Source organism: Rana temporaria, chromosome 1 (genome assembly GCF_905171775.1).
Source record: "Rana temporaria chromosome 1, aRanTem1.1, whole genome shotgun sequence".
Lineage (NCBI taxonomy): Eukaryota > Metazoa > Chordata > Amphibia > Anura > Ranidae > Rana > Rana temporaria.
Genome location: NC_053489.1, coordinates 610969699 through 610985864, shown reverse-complemented (window position 1 = coordinate 610985864; position 16166 = coordinate 610969699). Strand labels below are relative to the sequence as shown.

At 42.3% G+C, this 16166-nt stretch overlaps 1 protein-coding gene across 5 annotated transcripts in view; it reads left to right on the top strand.

Annotated features, from left to right (window-relative positions):
* The window catches only part of REEP1 (receptor accessory protein 1), a 143693-nt gene that overhangs the window by 102554 nt on the left and 24973 nt on the right, over nt 1-16166 (top strand). For 3 of the 5 annotated variants that reach the window (XM_040335232.1, XM_040335231.1, XM_040335230.1), the window contains exon 6: nt 136-298. In XM_040335232.1, the coding sequence (XP_040191166.1) occupies nt 136-298 (163 nt within the window). Of the gene's footprint in view, nt 1-135; nt 299-7037; nt 7074-16166 lie in introns of all 5 variants that reach the window. The other 2 variants (XM_040335227.1, XM_040335228.1) reach the window with 1 other exon arrangement.

Here is a 16166-nt window from a genome sequence, read left to right as displayed (position 1 = left end):
TTCTGTATTAAAACTCTGAGCAGTTAGTGTCTCTTTTGCTTACGTTAACTTTTGGTTTATGTTTACTTGCACTTAAAAGCCAGCACAGGAAAAAATTTATAATTTTAAAGCAATGTTTTTTCCCCCTTCTTCCAGGGACAGGGGGCGCTGTCAGAAAGACTGAGGAGCTTCAGCATGCAGGACCTGTCTAGCATTCGGGGTGAAAGCCCGTCACCGTCTCCGGTCATACCACGCGCAACGAGCAAAACCACCAAGTCTAAATTATCTCGGAGTGCAACCCAGGGCAGCGAGCCATCAGGTTGGTGGAGATGTCATAAAAATGTGTCCTTGTCCGCCATGTCACCTTGTCACCTAATAATGTCCTTTGTGTCACTGTGATCACACTGGTTTCACAACTGCCATTTTCAGCAATACACAAACTATGTCGTTTACAGCAGACAAGTGCGTTTGTTTCACTCAATCTAAGCCCAGCATGCAGATTTATGATGGAAATTGTTCCTACCAGGCACAGCTGTTTACACCATTGATGTACATAAATAGTCCTACAGATAAATTCTTGAAGACATATTTTGGTTAAACTATACATTTTGACAAAAGGAGATTCTTTCATTTGAACCCCTCATTCAAACGTTACAAGGATTTCAACTTTGCCAAGAGGCCTTATTAGAATGAGGAGAGAATGCAAAGGTGGCTTGTACGATATTCAGGCTGTGGATATTCAAGTATTTGCATATTCTTAACCAGTAAATGAACTTTAAAACAAGTCCCCAACAAGCTCTGTACTGTAGCTGCAGACACTGTGGGGAAATTCATCCTCAAAGCAGAAGAGCTTAAATTGAATTCATTGGATCGCTCTGGAACTCGGTATATTCTCCTCCCCTGGGTGAGTGCTCAGAGGAGAGCAGAGGGAGGCTGAGTTGTTGAACCCCCTACTTGAAGGAGGGGGTGAGATGTTAAGTCACTGCTGGGAGAGTAGCGGAGGGAGTTGAGCTTACAGTTGCCCAGAGTACTAAGTATCTGGACGCTGGGATATGTTGTACTTACATAAACCCATGCACGGTTGTAAATCCCTGGATGCGCAAAGTCAATTTTATGGATTTAGGCTTGTGTGCGAGTTTATGCAAGTACGACATACACTATATTGTCAAAAGTATCGGGACACTTGCCTTTACACGCACATACACTTTAATAGAATCCCAGTTTTAGTTCATAGGGTTTAATATAGAGTTGACCCACCCTCTGCAGCTATACCAGCTTCAACTCTTCTGGGAAGGCTGTCCGCAAGGCTTAGGAGTGTGTCTATGGGAATATTTGACCATTTTTCCACCAGCACCAATTTTTTTGAGGTTAGGCACTGATGTTGGACAAAAAGACCTGGCTCGTTGTCTCCGCTCTAATTCATCCCAAAGGTATTCTATCGGGTTGAGGTCAGGACCAGTCAAGTTCCTACACCCCAAACTCGTTCATCCATGCCTTTATGGACCTTGCTTTGTGCACTGGTCCAAATCATTTGGTGATGGGGTTATTTTCACTTGGCCCCTTGGTTCCAGTGAAGGGAACTCTTAGGCCCCGTACACACGAGAGGATTATCCGCTGGAAACGGTCCTCCGGACCGTTCCTGCAGATAAATCCTCTGGCGGATTTTGATCTGATGGTTGTACTAACCATCAGATCGAAATCCGCGCGGAATCCATCCGCGGTGACGTGTCGCGCCGTCGCCGCGATGATGACGCGGCGACGTGCGCGACGCTGGAAGATAAAGACTTCCACGCATGCGTCGAATCATTACGACGCATGCGAGGGAGAGGAGCGGACGGATTGATCCGGTGAGTCTGTACAGACCACCGGATCAATCCGCTGGACAGGATTCCAGCGGATAGATTTCTTAGCATGCTAAGAAATTTTTATCCGCTGGAAATCCGTCGGCTGCAATTTTTTCCACCGTTAAATGTCCGCTCGGACGTACACACCACCGGATCTATCCGCTGGAACTGAGACGCGGATAAATCGCAGCGGATAGATCCGGTGGTGTGTACGAGGCCTTAAGGTATCAACATACCAAGACATTTTGGACAATAGCAACAGTTTGGATTTTGCCCCTTCCTGTTCCAACATGACTGAGCACCAGTGCACAAAGCAGGGTCCATACAGACATGGATGAGTGAGTTTGGGGTGGAGGAACATGACTGGTCTGCAGAGAGTCCTGACCTCAACCTGATAGAACACCATTGGATTGAATTAGAGTGGAGACTGTGAGCCAGGCCTTCTCGTCCGAAATCAGTGCTTGACCTCACAAATGTGCTTCTGCAAGAATGGTCAAACTCTGCCATAGACCAGTGGTTTTCAACTCCTGTCCTCAGGACCCACTAACAGGCCAGTTAAGAATTACCTTGGGGAGATGCAGACTAGATTACTGCAATCACTGAGCAGAAAATTATATCACCTGTGATATATTTCAGCTATCTTGCAAACCTGGCCTGTTGGTAGGTCCTGAGGACAGGAGTTGAGAACCACTGCCATAGAAACACTCCTAAACCTTGTGGACAGCCTTCCTAGAAGAGTTGAAGCTGTTATAGCTGCAAATGGTGGGCCAACTCAATATTGAACCCTACAGACCAAGGCCGCGTACACACGATCGTCATAACCGATGAAAACGGACTGAAGGACCGTTTTCATCGGTCCAAACCGATCGTGTGTGGGCCCCATTGGTCAGTTAACCTTCGGTCAAAAAATGAGAACTTGCTTTAAAATTGAACCGATGGATGCCTAACCGATAGGTTAAAACCGATCGTTAGTATGCAAAAGCATCGGTTAAAAACCCGCGCATGCTCAGAATCAAGTCGACGCATGCTTGGAAGCATTGAACTTTTTTTTTTTCTCAGCACGTCGTTGTGTTTTACGTCACCGCGTTCTGACACGATCGGTTATTTAACCACTTGCTTACTGGGCACATAAACCCCATTCGTGCCCAGGCGAAATTTCAGCTTCCGGCACTGCGTCATTTTAACTGACATTTGCGCGGTCGTGCGACGTGGCTCCCAAACAAAATTGACGTCCTTTTTTCCCCACAAATAGAGCTTTATTTTGGTGGTATTTGATCACCTCTGCGGTTTTTATTTTTTGCGCTATAAACAAAAAAAGAGCGACAATTTAAAAAATATATATATATTTTTTACTTGTTGCTATAATAAATATCCCAATTTTTTTTTTAAAAAACTGTTTTTTTCTCAGTTAAGGCCGATACGTATTTTTGTAAAAAAAAAAAAAATCGCAATAAGCGTCTGGTTTGCGCAAAAGTTATAGCACCTACAAAATGGGGAACAGAATTATGATTTTTTTTTTTTTTTTTACTAGTAATGGCGGCGATTTGCGATTTTTATTGGGACTGCGATATTGCGGCGGACGTATCTGACTCTTTTGACACAAATTTGGGACCATTCACATTTATACAGCGATCAGTGCTATAAAAATGCACTAATTACTGTATAAATGTGACTGGCAGGGAAGGGGTTAACACTAGGGGTGAGGAAGGGGTTAAATGTGTATCCTGGGTGTGTTCTAACTGTGTGGGGGGAGGGGGGTGACTGGGGGAGGTGACCGATGCTGTGTCTCTATGTACAAGGGACACAGATCGGTCTCCTCTCTCCTCTGACAGCACGTGGAGCTCTGTGTTTACACACAGAGCTCCACGTCCCTGCTGTGTTACCGACGATCGCGTGTACCCGGCGGACATCACGGCCGCCAGGTACACGCATCGGCTCTTCAGTGATGCGCCGGGACAGTGTTTACCCGCTGCGCGCCCCCCAGAGGCGCGCGCGGGTAATGCACTTTAAATGACGTCCAAAGACGTCCACTTGGCACTTGAGAGCCGCGCTGTTGACGTCTTTTGTCAATAGCGCGGGTCTCAAGTGGTTAACCTATGGTGTGTAGGCACATCAGACCATCAGTCAGCTTCATCGGTTAACCGATGACAACGGTCCTTCGGACCTTTCTCATTGGATGGACTGATCGTGTGTACGCGGCCTAAGACAGTGATGCCAAAAAATGCCATGTGTGTCTAAGGGCAGGTGTCCCAATACTTTTGACAATATAATCTATAGCTCCTGAGTGCAAAAATATTGCCAAAATTGACATTGTATGTCCTCATTCCTCTGTGTTCATGAGGCCTTAGGTTGGTTGATGTTTTTCTTCAGAGGCAAGAGAAGATGGTTGGCATTGTGCTTAGTAAGTGTTGGAAAACCAACATGCTGTGGTTTCTTTGTCTTTGAAGCTACAATAGTTTCAGTATTGATCACTGGGGCTGAGTGCATGAGGTCATTATATATAAATGTGTCACCCCCACATTACCAGAATACACATGAATAATAGTAGTATTGTACACAGCAGAAATGGGAGAACATAATTACAGTGGATACACAGAACTGGTTGTAGGATCGCTGACTTTATTCTCTAGGTCATTTGTCCCTTGGGTCATAGAGAATGCCAGCTTTGTCATGTATGCATGTGATGGCGTGACTGCTAATTATCTCAGCATGATGGTCACTGATTGAATGACAATACAAATGATATATTATTTTAGATAATACATTTCTGTAAACGGTAATTGCATTACTGTAATAGGATAAGTAGTGACACTTGTAGTGCTGGAACATCAAGGCTGGCCATGGCTGTAGTAAGGGTGGCACCTTATTGGACTGGTCACAGCTTTTGTCCAGGCGGATGTTGTAATAAGGGTCATTTTGAATCTTTTTGCTGCACTCTTGCAGTTCTCTTTTATGCCCTCTGTGGGCAAAGCTCTAAGAACAGCCCTTGGCTGACAAATACAGTGCCTTGAAAAAGTATTCATACCCCTTGAAATTTTCCACATTTTGTGATGTTACAACCAAAAACGCAAATGTATTTTATTGGGATTTTATGTGATAGACCAACACAAAGTGGCACATAATTGTGAAGTGGAAGGAAAATGATAATTGCTTTTCATTTTTTTTTTTTTACAAATAAATATCTGGAAAGTGTGGCGTGCATTTGTATTCAGCCCCCTTTACTCAGATACCCCTAACTAAAATCTAGTGGAACCAATTGCCTTGAGAAGTCACCTAATTAGTACCTAATCACCTATGTGTAATTGAATCTCGGTATAAATACAGTTGTTCTGTGAAGCCCTCAGAGGTTTGTTAGAGAACATTAGTGAACAAACAACATCATGAAGGCCAAGAAACACATCAGACAGGTCAGGGATAAAGTTGTGAAGAAGTTTAAAGCAGGGTTAGATTATAAAAAGAAAAATCCCAAGCTTTGAACATCTCACGTTCAATCCATCATCCAAAAATGGAAAGAGTATGGCACAACTGCAAACCTACCAAGCACCAAAAAACGAACAGGTGTAAACCAAGCCTTCAGCTGGATACACACTACACAACTTTTGTTGTTTGATTTCCTTTAAGCCTCGTACACGCAATCGGATTTTCCGCAGACAAAGCGTAGGACGTTTGTCCGAAGGGCGTTGGCTAGGAACTTGTATTGCATACAAACGGCAAATAATTGTTGGCCAACAAACACAAATCTAAGTTGTTTTTCAGGTCTTTAGCGCCACCCTTTGGGCAACTTCTGCTGATGTTGTCTTATGGTTAGCACTGGTTCGGAGCATGCGTGTTTGTACTTTGGATTTTTTTCCAATTTGTGTACAAAGAATTGGATAATCCGACATCGCACATTTGTTGTCGGAAAATCTTAAAGCATACTATCCCACATTTGTTGTTGGAAAATCCGAAAACAATTGTCCGATGGAGCATACAAACGGTCGGATTATCCGACAACATCCTGCCATCACACAAGTCCGATCGTGTGTACGAGGCTTTCGATTTACCAAAACCATGTAGTGCAAGGGCCTGCCTGATTGCATACAAATTGAAACTGTTAAGGTTTGACCTCATTTTATACGGTTTTGGTAAATCTAAAGGAAAATATCTGAAGAAAATTGTATAGTGTGTATCCAGCTTTAATCATTATGGCCCGGATTCTTAAAGCGCTTACGCCGACGTATCTACTGATACGCCGCCTAAGTGCACGGATGCGCCGTTGTATCTATGCGCCTGATTCTGCAAGTAAGATACGCCTGAATTTTGGCTTCATACGACCGACGTAAGTTTCCTACGCCGTCGTATCTTGGGCGCATATTTACGCTGGCCGCAAGGGGCACTTCCATTGATTTACGCTTTAAATATGTAAATGAGCGAGATACGCCGATTCACGAACGTACTTACGCCCGTCGCAGTAATCTACGCTGTTTATGTAAGGCGTACGTCCGGCGTAAAGTTAAGCCTCATAAAGCATGTGTAAGTCATGTTAGGGTATGGACCAGGGAACAGCCGTCGTATTTTACGTAGTTTACGTAAGTCGTACGTGAATGGGGCTGGGCGTAGGTTACGTCGTAGGCATTGAGCCGTCATATCTTAAGGAGTATATTCGACGTGATTCTTAGCATGCGCGCCTATGCGCCGTTCGTTCGGCCCTTCATTTGCATGGGGTCACACTTCATTTAAATGGATCACGCCCACTTCCTTCCTACTTTGAATTACGCCGACCAATTTACGCTACGTCGGCGCAACGTAGGGAGCAAGTGCTTAGTGAATACTGCTCTTGCCTCTCTATGTTACGTCGGCGTAGCGCATATGAGATGCGCTACGCCCGCACAAATGTACGCCGCTCTACGTGAATCCGGGCCTATGTGTGCAAATTCCAAAAGATACCCCAGCTGATGGAAAAGTTAATCGATTGGTTTTATTAAGATGCTTATTATTGCTATTTAATAATAAGATTTGGCGATCATCCCTTTTCGTCGCTGTATTAACATGCCTGCCCAGGCCAGGTTTGGAATTATCCTTTAACTTTACATCAGTCGGGTCGTGTTTCCACTCCCAACCTGCAAAATAATTCTGTTACTGAAAACACAGATGGGAAACGAGTAGGAGAATTTCCTTGTGTCTGAGTTACATATAATATGACATACACTCATATAATGCTGCCACTTTTTGCAGTGTGTTCATGCTGTTCATCTGGCAAAGTCCTGCGAGGTGAGTGCAATGGCTCCATCTAATGCCGCGTACACACCATCACTTTATGTGATGGAAAAAAATGACGTTTTCAAAAACGTCACTTTAATTGACTGTGTGTGGGGGAAAACGTCATTTTATGTCTTGTAAAAAACGACCAAAAAAAATTCAAGCATGCTTCAATTTTATGTGTCGTTTTTCAAAAGTGCACTTTTTACTTCACAGAAATTGACCGTGTGTAGCAAAAAACTTCGTTTTCTAAGACGTTTTTTCATCCACGCATGCCCAGAAGCTACTTATGAAGCAAGCTTCAATGGTAAAACGTGGTGGAACGTAACCTCGCTTTGCAAGAACATTGTGAGAAAAACGATGGTGTGTAGGCAACTTCGTCTTTGAAAATTGAAGTTTCAAAAACGTCATTTTTTACTTCACAGAAAGTGTCGTTTTTTTTCATCACATAAAGTGATGGTGTGTATGTGGCATAAGGCTTCTGTCCTAACAGCTGTCAATTGCCTGTTCTTGGAATGAGAATCATTTGTGTGCAAAGACATCATTTCACTGGTAACCCCATTTAGGATCAGACTTGGTTACTAACCAAAAATCTTTGCTAGAGGAAATCTGTAGAGCAGAGCTAGATGACAACATTGTGGCTTTCATGCATGAAGATGTTCTATGCTCTACAAGGGATTGTAGAAATGTGTTGGAGCTGTCTGCCTTTACAGCTTTGTATGTCTATCGATGGGATCAGGCGCCCTCTACTGTTAAATACGAGCATAGCAGTGTTAGTCAAGATATCAATGCTGTCATTTTAGGAAGGGATGTAGATCCATAATATGGTTTCTAATTGTATTAATATACAGGATTTAAATAGCGCCAACAGTTTACACAGCACTTTACAGCATAGGGGCATACAATACAATTACAATACAATTTCATTTTTTATTATTTTTTTCTCAAAGAAGTTTATGAGCACACAAATAAAAGTACAATACAATTTAATACACTAAGAATCAAAGGGCCCTGCTCGTTAGAGCTTACAATCTCATATATTTATTATTTTCTGTATGCGTTCATTATTCTTATTACACAGTTGGAGTGCGCTCTTTGTTTCTAATGCTCGGGTATTAAAGCGGAGGTTCACCCTAAAAACAAGTATATACCATTCAATCCAGCATACTGCCGACATGTACAGTATGCTTTTTTTTTTTTTTTTTTTTCGGGTTTACATACCCTAGTATAGGTATTCCCCCCCCCCCCCGGCTTCCGGGTAGTGAATCCCGCGGGAGTGGGCGTTCCTATTCAGAGACTAGTGATTGAACGCCCACTCCCGCGGGATTCACTACCCAGAAGCCGGGGGGGGGAATACATATACTATGGTATGTAAACCAAAAAAAAACAGCATACTGTAAATGTCGGCAGTATGCTGGATTGAATGGTATGTACTTGTTTTTAGGGTGAACCTCCGCTTTAACAGTATTAAACCCAAAAGCAGGCATTTATTATATTGCAGCTTACCAATTCTTGGATGTGATCGCTGCATTCTGTCTTATTTTTTGGCTTTTCTTTTATTTTCACCTTGTGATCCAGCCAGTAAGTCTGTTATTTTTCAACAGAACAAGCTGTCCTGCAGATGTAACAATTACAGGGATGAGGCAAACCATTTAATACTGACATTGGGTGCTTGCTGTACAATGGTCTGCTTTTATTTCTTAATGTAAAACTTTTATCCCTCAAAAAAACTGTTTTCTGTTAACTGCTTATAAAGTATTAGCTGGAGTTCTGCTTAAAGTGGAAGTTAACCCAATCGATTTGCCAGTTTCAAAAAACAGTTCCATTTCTGGCACAAACCATGTAACTGTCACATTGGTTGTGCTGTCAACCAAACTGTCAAACTATCCGATGGCTGGTGTCCATCGGCGGACTGACAACTCATGGAGCCCCAGGCAATAGGAGATTATGGGGCCCCAGGGCAATAGGAGATTATGGGGCCCCCAGGCAATAGATTATGGGGCCACACAGTATACACACACACACACGCATACAGTATGTATACACAGTATACACACACAGTATACATACACACAGAATACACACACACACACTGAAAAGGTACTGGAGAGGCGGGACAGCTATAATCTTGGGATTTTTAGACCAAAAGGAAGTCGGTAAGGCACATTTTAGGGACAGATGTAAAAAAAAAAACAGATTTTTACATACTGTCCCTGGTTTTACTGAGGCTGACAACCTTGATGGGGCCTGCCCGAGGGCCCCAATGGTCAGTCCGCCCCTGCTGGTGTCATAACTGATCACATTGTGCAGCATCATGGAAGTTGAAGAACAGAGTCCAAGATGACAGCTTCCTTGGTTGAATAGTATAGGAGGGTTTACTTCCACTTTAATTTTGTTTGTGTATTTTAATCTGCTAGTCCATCTAACACTCCCCTACCCCCAGATTAATAATGCTGCTGTTCAAAGGTGCCTCTGTGCTCCTTCATCCAGAGTGGAGGCACTCTAATACAAGAGGCGTGCTACTGGCCAGATCACAGGTGAAGAGGCCTAAATAAAAGAATGCAGCCACCACATCTTTATGATTCAAAAGTTGCATTTTTGGATTTAGGTTAATACCACTTTAATATTGCTTGAGAATTTCTTACAATGAAAATAAGAAAACCAATTTATATGGAAATATAGTAATGTATCTCTAGGCATGTAATGTCTAAATGTAACATTTTTAATTTGAGTAATTTTCATTCTTGGTAGATCTTGAAAGGGAGCAAAGCCTAGCTGCTTAGTAGTTGAGATTTTTTTTATCCCGCATTGCTGTAGTGCTCCAGGCTTCCCTTCTCCCTTTTACCTGTTATCTGGTGATCCTGAAACTCATCTGCTAGTGATGCTAGAACACCCTTCTTACAGCCTCTAAGTCTAACACACTGAATGCCTGATGTAAAATAATGGCAGTACTAACAAGTTTCTCACAGCGTTAGAAAATGCGACGGCCGCGCGTACGTTCGTGGATCGTCGTAAATCGCTAATTTGCATACCCGACGTGGAAAAGTACGCGAACTCCACCCAGTGGGCGCCGAAGTATTGCACCTACGATCCGAAGGCGTACGAAGCCGTACGCCTGTCGGATCGAACCCAGAAGCCGTCGTATCTTGGTTTGAGGATTCAAACTAAAGATACGACGCGGGAAATTTGAAAGTACGCCGGCGTATCAGTAGATACGCCGGCGTACTTGCTCTGTGGATCTGGCCCATAGTGGCTTAACAACCACTTTAACTACTCTATTGAAAACTATAGGGCTCCATGCACACTAGCATTTTTTTTTATAAGCTCAATGCTAGAAAACAAAATGCTGGATGAAAAATGTCGATAATGACTTTTCTGAGCTTTCTTGTTTCAGTAGCTTTTAGAAGCTGTTAGGTGCATTTTATTATCGTTTTTACAGTACATAAAAAAAAAAAAAACGCTGATAGGAGTGTTTCAGCGGCGTTTAACTCTACAAATACAACTCTAATGCCACGTACACACAATCATTTTTCAGGTTCTAAAAAATTTTGTTTTTCAGGCTCTAGAAAAAACAACGTTTTTTTCAACTTGGTCATTAAAACGGCCTTGCCTACACACGATCGTGAAAAAAAATGCTCTAGCAAAACGCGGTGATGTACGACGGCACTATAAAGGGGAAGTTCCATGCGGATGGAGCGCTCCCGTCTCATAACTTGCTTCTGAGCATGCGCAGATTTTTCACGTCGTTAAAGCCTACACACGACCATTTTTTACAACCCGAAAAACAACAACTTTAAAAACGTCCTTAAAAAATAGAGCATGTTTTAATTTTTTTTTTTTGCCCATTTTTTAGAACCCGAAAAATGCTCTGAAGCCCACACATAATCGTTTTTAATGACATTAAAAAAAACATCATTTTTTATAACCCGAAAAATGATCATGTGTACGCGGCATTAGACGCTGAAGCTCAAAAAAACACTAATGTAGTGTACTTGGACCCATAGGATAACACTATTTAGCTTCTAGGAGCAGGAAAAAATGCTAATAACAGGAGTTAAAAAAATAAAATAAAAACACTAGTGTGCATGGAGCCTTAAAATACATTTCGGCCATACATACTTTAATATTTGTAATTTTCCTAAACAGTAAAATAATATATTGATAAGAGTCCCTCTATGAGGTGCAGTAACACAGGTGAAAATGAACCCACCAACACAATTGAGGACTAGCAGGAAGTAGCTCTGATTATTTCATATCACTGCTATAGAACATTCATTAGCTTAAAGTGGATCTCCACCCTAAAGTGGAACTCCCGCTGATCGGAACCCTCCCCCCCTCCGGTGTCACATTTGACACCTTTCAGGGAGGAGGGGGTGCAGATACCTGTCTAAAGACAGGTATTTGCACCCACTTTCGGCCACACAGTCTCGGGCAGACTGTGGGACTGTGGGCATGACGTCACCTTCCCCCCGTTGTGTTCTGGGAAAACTCGGCTCCCAGTACACAGTGGGAGCCAATCGGCAGGCGTAGCGCGACTCGTGATGAGTGATGAGCGATCGCTGGTCCTCTGCTGCGGACGGCGCTGGACTCCAGGACAGGTACGTGTCCTGATATTAAAAGTCAGCAGCTGCAGTATTTGTAGCTGCTGGCTTTTAATAATTTTTTTTCAGCGGACATCCGCTTTAATTGTCACATCTGTATGACTTATCCAGTGAACCATTCCGAATTTGATCAGAAATAAAATTGCTAATAGGTCTTTATAAATTGATAACTGCAAGCTATTATCGGAAAAAGGATTTTTCTCGTCTGTGTGATTGAAAATTTGCAGCAGAACATATCGAGAAGGTCATAATATATAGTGCCTGACGATGTTAAGTGCTTCCCGGGATGGAGGCCAGTTCTCAGTATATTGCTTTATGACATTATATCAGAGCAGCATTACCTAAATGTAGAATACTTTATCTAGCCAGTGCACAGTCAATGGACCTTCTGCAATATGTCATTCATGAAATGTTATCTTAATATTAAGGTTAGTCTTTGTAGAGACAGAATCTGATTGCAGTATGTGTATAATGCAGCATTTTTTATGCTGTTAGATAAGAAACAGTAGCAATATATGTGGAGGAAAAACAAACTGACCACACAGGCATGACTAAGGTACCTCAGATGCAATCCCGACCCTTGAACTTTAACTGCTACCCAATCCCCATCGTTTACCCCAACTTAAAATTATAAGAAAAACTATTGACACCAATGTTGGAGTAAAAATGGCTGTCTCGGTCCCTTTATTAAAACAATAACAAAAAACATGACAAAAAAACCTTCATTAAAACAGGAAACCAAAATAATAAACAATCACCAGAAAATGAAGGTTGACGATCCTTATTAATTATACATTTCGTATCTGTGTAAGTACTTACACGGTCCCTAAACGCACCACACTGGCTCGGGGGACGAACCACATTCGGCAGATACCACACTTTTACCACACTTTTACTTACCAGTTAATCCACCATAACTGCCATTCCACCGGGGACTACCCTAGATGGGTCCCTAATATGCCTCCAAAGACCCCAACCGTAATAGCAAGAAACAACAGACATAAGACTAGTTAGGGTTGAACTAGATGGACTTTTTTTCAATCTGACTAACTAAGTAAACCACTCTGATGAAGGGCCCCATGTTCCCCCCCATGTTTCCTCACCGTGGGGTTCTTTTCTCCCCTCCCAAAACTCCCCATGAAGCCCCTCCTAAAGTGACTGTCCGCACCAATCCCCTAAAAGGCCCTCTTAACTGCAAAAAATGTTAGCCCTGTCACCTCCAGTCACATATCATGTTAGCCCTACGTTAATTTTTTATTTTTTTGCTTCGGGCTGTACTAACACTTCTCACCCTTATAATATTCCCACCACCACTAGTCTTTCCTCCTTACTCCACAATAAGTTATGGAATATATGTCAGCTCCTTTTACATAGGCATTTAAATACACTTTAAATTGTATTTCTTTGTACCCTTAGGAGTTCATTATTGATTCAGTTTTTTTTATCTAATATTATCGACGAACTATGTGTATATTGGTAATAATAGACATCTAATTTGACACTTTTACACAATTTTTATTGACTTTTGTCTCATATTGCACTCTTGAACTCTTTTTTTTTCTTTCATTTTAGATGAATTATATGAATATTGATTAGGGGAGTCTAATTTTGCACTGTCTCACGTTTCACTGTTTGACGTTTCATATTGCACTTTTGCACTTTATATCATTGATTTGGATTGCTGCTTTGGTTTATATTTAAAATGGGAATTGTTATCACAATTTTTAACAAGCTGCTTTTTACTTTGTGAACCTAGCGCATATTTTAAAAATTTGGAGAATGTAAGAATTTGCCTATTAATTGATCAAGCTCCCTACACAATAAAGAATGATTTTATGACCTTCTAAATAAAGAAGCTACATTTATGTGAATGAAGGTTTTCATGTGAATCTGGAGGAAGATGGAATTGTAACATTACTGTTTCTTTTTCCCGTATGTGACAATGTCCTGGCCTTGGGCTTCTGTGTAAGTGTCATTCTGCATGCCTTTGACGATTTTTTGCACTGTTTTTTGTGAGTGTTTCACAAGGAGTCTACAATGAACTACAATTGATAGTCTAAATCAGTAGTTGTCAACCTATGAGCTAAAGAGGGCCTCAAATGTGGCCCCTGACATCACCAAAGGGCCGCATATAATGATCAATATATATATAATGCTTGAGAGGACTGTCAGAAGCTGCAGACCTAATAAAGGAAATGAGAGTCAGAGTGTGGACAGGATACATTGTTGGCTGGGGATATACTGCAGAATACAAAACTGGGAACATGTTACATGAGGCTAGTATAGATCAATGTGATTACCCTAATCAATGTTCCCACTACAGTCTGCTGATATCCCAGGGCTGCACATTATATACAAAAAGGGCCACATGCGGCCCTTGGGCTGCAGGTTGGGCACCAGGGATCTAAAGTATTCCAGTTTGCAATGATTTCCCCTGGGGAATTTTAAAGGGTCTCCCTTTGAAAATGGCTCTTCACACTTTAACTACCAGCAAACCTACATACAATTGAAACATGAAAACCATTCTCCAATATTGTGGACACCAAAGGCAAATCCACTTTGCACTACAAGTGCAAACTACAAGTGCAAAGTGCACTTGGAATTGCAGTGAAAGTGCTCTTGGAAGTGCAGTTGTAAATCGGGGGGGTAGATCTGCTGATTTATCCAATCATGTGCAAGCTAAAATGCTGTTTTTTTATTATCTTTGCATGTCCCCCTCGGATCTACAGCGACTGCACTTCCAAGTGCACTTTCAAGTGCACTTTGCACTTGTAGTTTGCACTTGTAGTGCAAAATAGATTTGCCATTTGTAAATAACCCTCCTCACAGCACTGCACAGCCAGATTTCCCTTTGATGATGCGAAGAGCACCACAATAGTTTTGGGTATCTGAACTGAAGCTTTGTTTAGTGGATGAGGGGGAAACTCAAAAATATTCATACTGACTTTCAAAAAGTCAGTATTTGCATAGAAACCGTCATTATTCAGCAATATGTAGGCTGTCATTGCTAATATCCATTTGAAAAGGCTAGTTACAGAGCAGTCTCTAGCTTCAGAATGTTCTATATCTCTGACCAGGGCCGATCCGCCCTATAGACTCACTATGCAAGCCGCTTAGGGCCCCGCAAAGCTGCAGAGGGCCCCCTAAATTACTAGAGGCCCCCCCCCCCTGGTGAGAAGTCATTTTCGCTGGCTACATGGGAGAAGAGGTAAAAAGTCAGCACCCCCTGCTTCTCACTTTAATGTAAGATGTAATTTCCGACTGCAGAACACCACGCCCCCCCCCCCCACATCTCAACTTTAATGTGACATGTCTATTTGCTTAGGGCCCCAGGGAGGTCAGGATCAGAACTGTCGCTGACCTAAGCAAAATATATTCAATGAAAAGCAAGGTGCAGTCATCTGTGGTGCCCTGTTATGACTAGACACAAGTCTTTCAACAGTCCATACTTAAAGCAGAACTAAACCCATTGGTTTAATGGTTTCCCAAAGCAATTACGTTCAAGGCATGTTGTGAATGATATCTTTCACAATTGCTTGTGTTCTCAAGAGAACTGTCAAGCCATCAAATGTCAGTGATATAACTGATCACATGTGCAGCACCATGGCAACTGCAGCTCAAACAGAGGCTTATGCCGCGTACGCACGATCGGAAATTCCGACAAGGAAACCGTGGATTTTTTTTCGACCAAAAGCTCCCAACGTACTTTTCTTGTCGGAAATTCCGATCGTGTGTACATGGCATAAGATGACAGCTTCCTTGACTGTAAAGGTTAGGAGGGTTTAGTTTCACTTGAAAGACTAGTTTGTTTTTATACCCTATAGCAACCAATGAGCAATTAGCTATATTTGTAGTAAATGGAACTAACCTAGGAAAAAATAAAGATTCCATTGTAGATTCCATTTATTTGCCACTAACCAGATTGGTTTGTCCTGATAAGCATGTTGGGTTTCTACTACATAATTGATTGGCTCTTTTACTGTCTGGAAAAAAATAACTGTTGTTTGGATAACATTCACTTGATGGTTTCCATGCGTGGTTTATAACATTTACTAAGTGCATGTTGACACACTTGCCAAGATTGTAGCAGACATGTACCTGTATTGTTCAGTATCCATTAACTAGGTGTTTTCCGCCATGCTCTTACACTGGCCATATGTCCTTTCTGCATCCAGGGCTGAAACTGGGAAGGGGGGGGGCAGGGGAGAACGTGCCCCGGGCGCCAGCGTGGAGGGGGGGAGGCACTGCCCACCCTGGTGAAACACATTGAAAGATGCTGGCCGGGGGAGCCTGTCTGACTCTTTCTCTGTCTCTTTTTCTGCCTCTCTGTCTTTCTCTGCCTCTCTCTCTCTCTCTTTCCCTATACCCCCCAATATCTCTCTCTCTCTCATTATCATTATTCTCTCCTCGCTCTTCTTATTCCCCTCTTGCCATACCCACTGTTCCCTGGTCCTTTATGTTCCATTCCAGGGTGCCCCAGGTCGTTGTACTTTTTTTATACTGG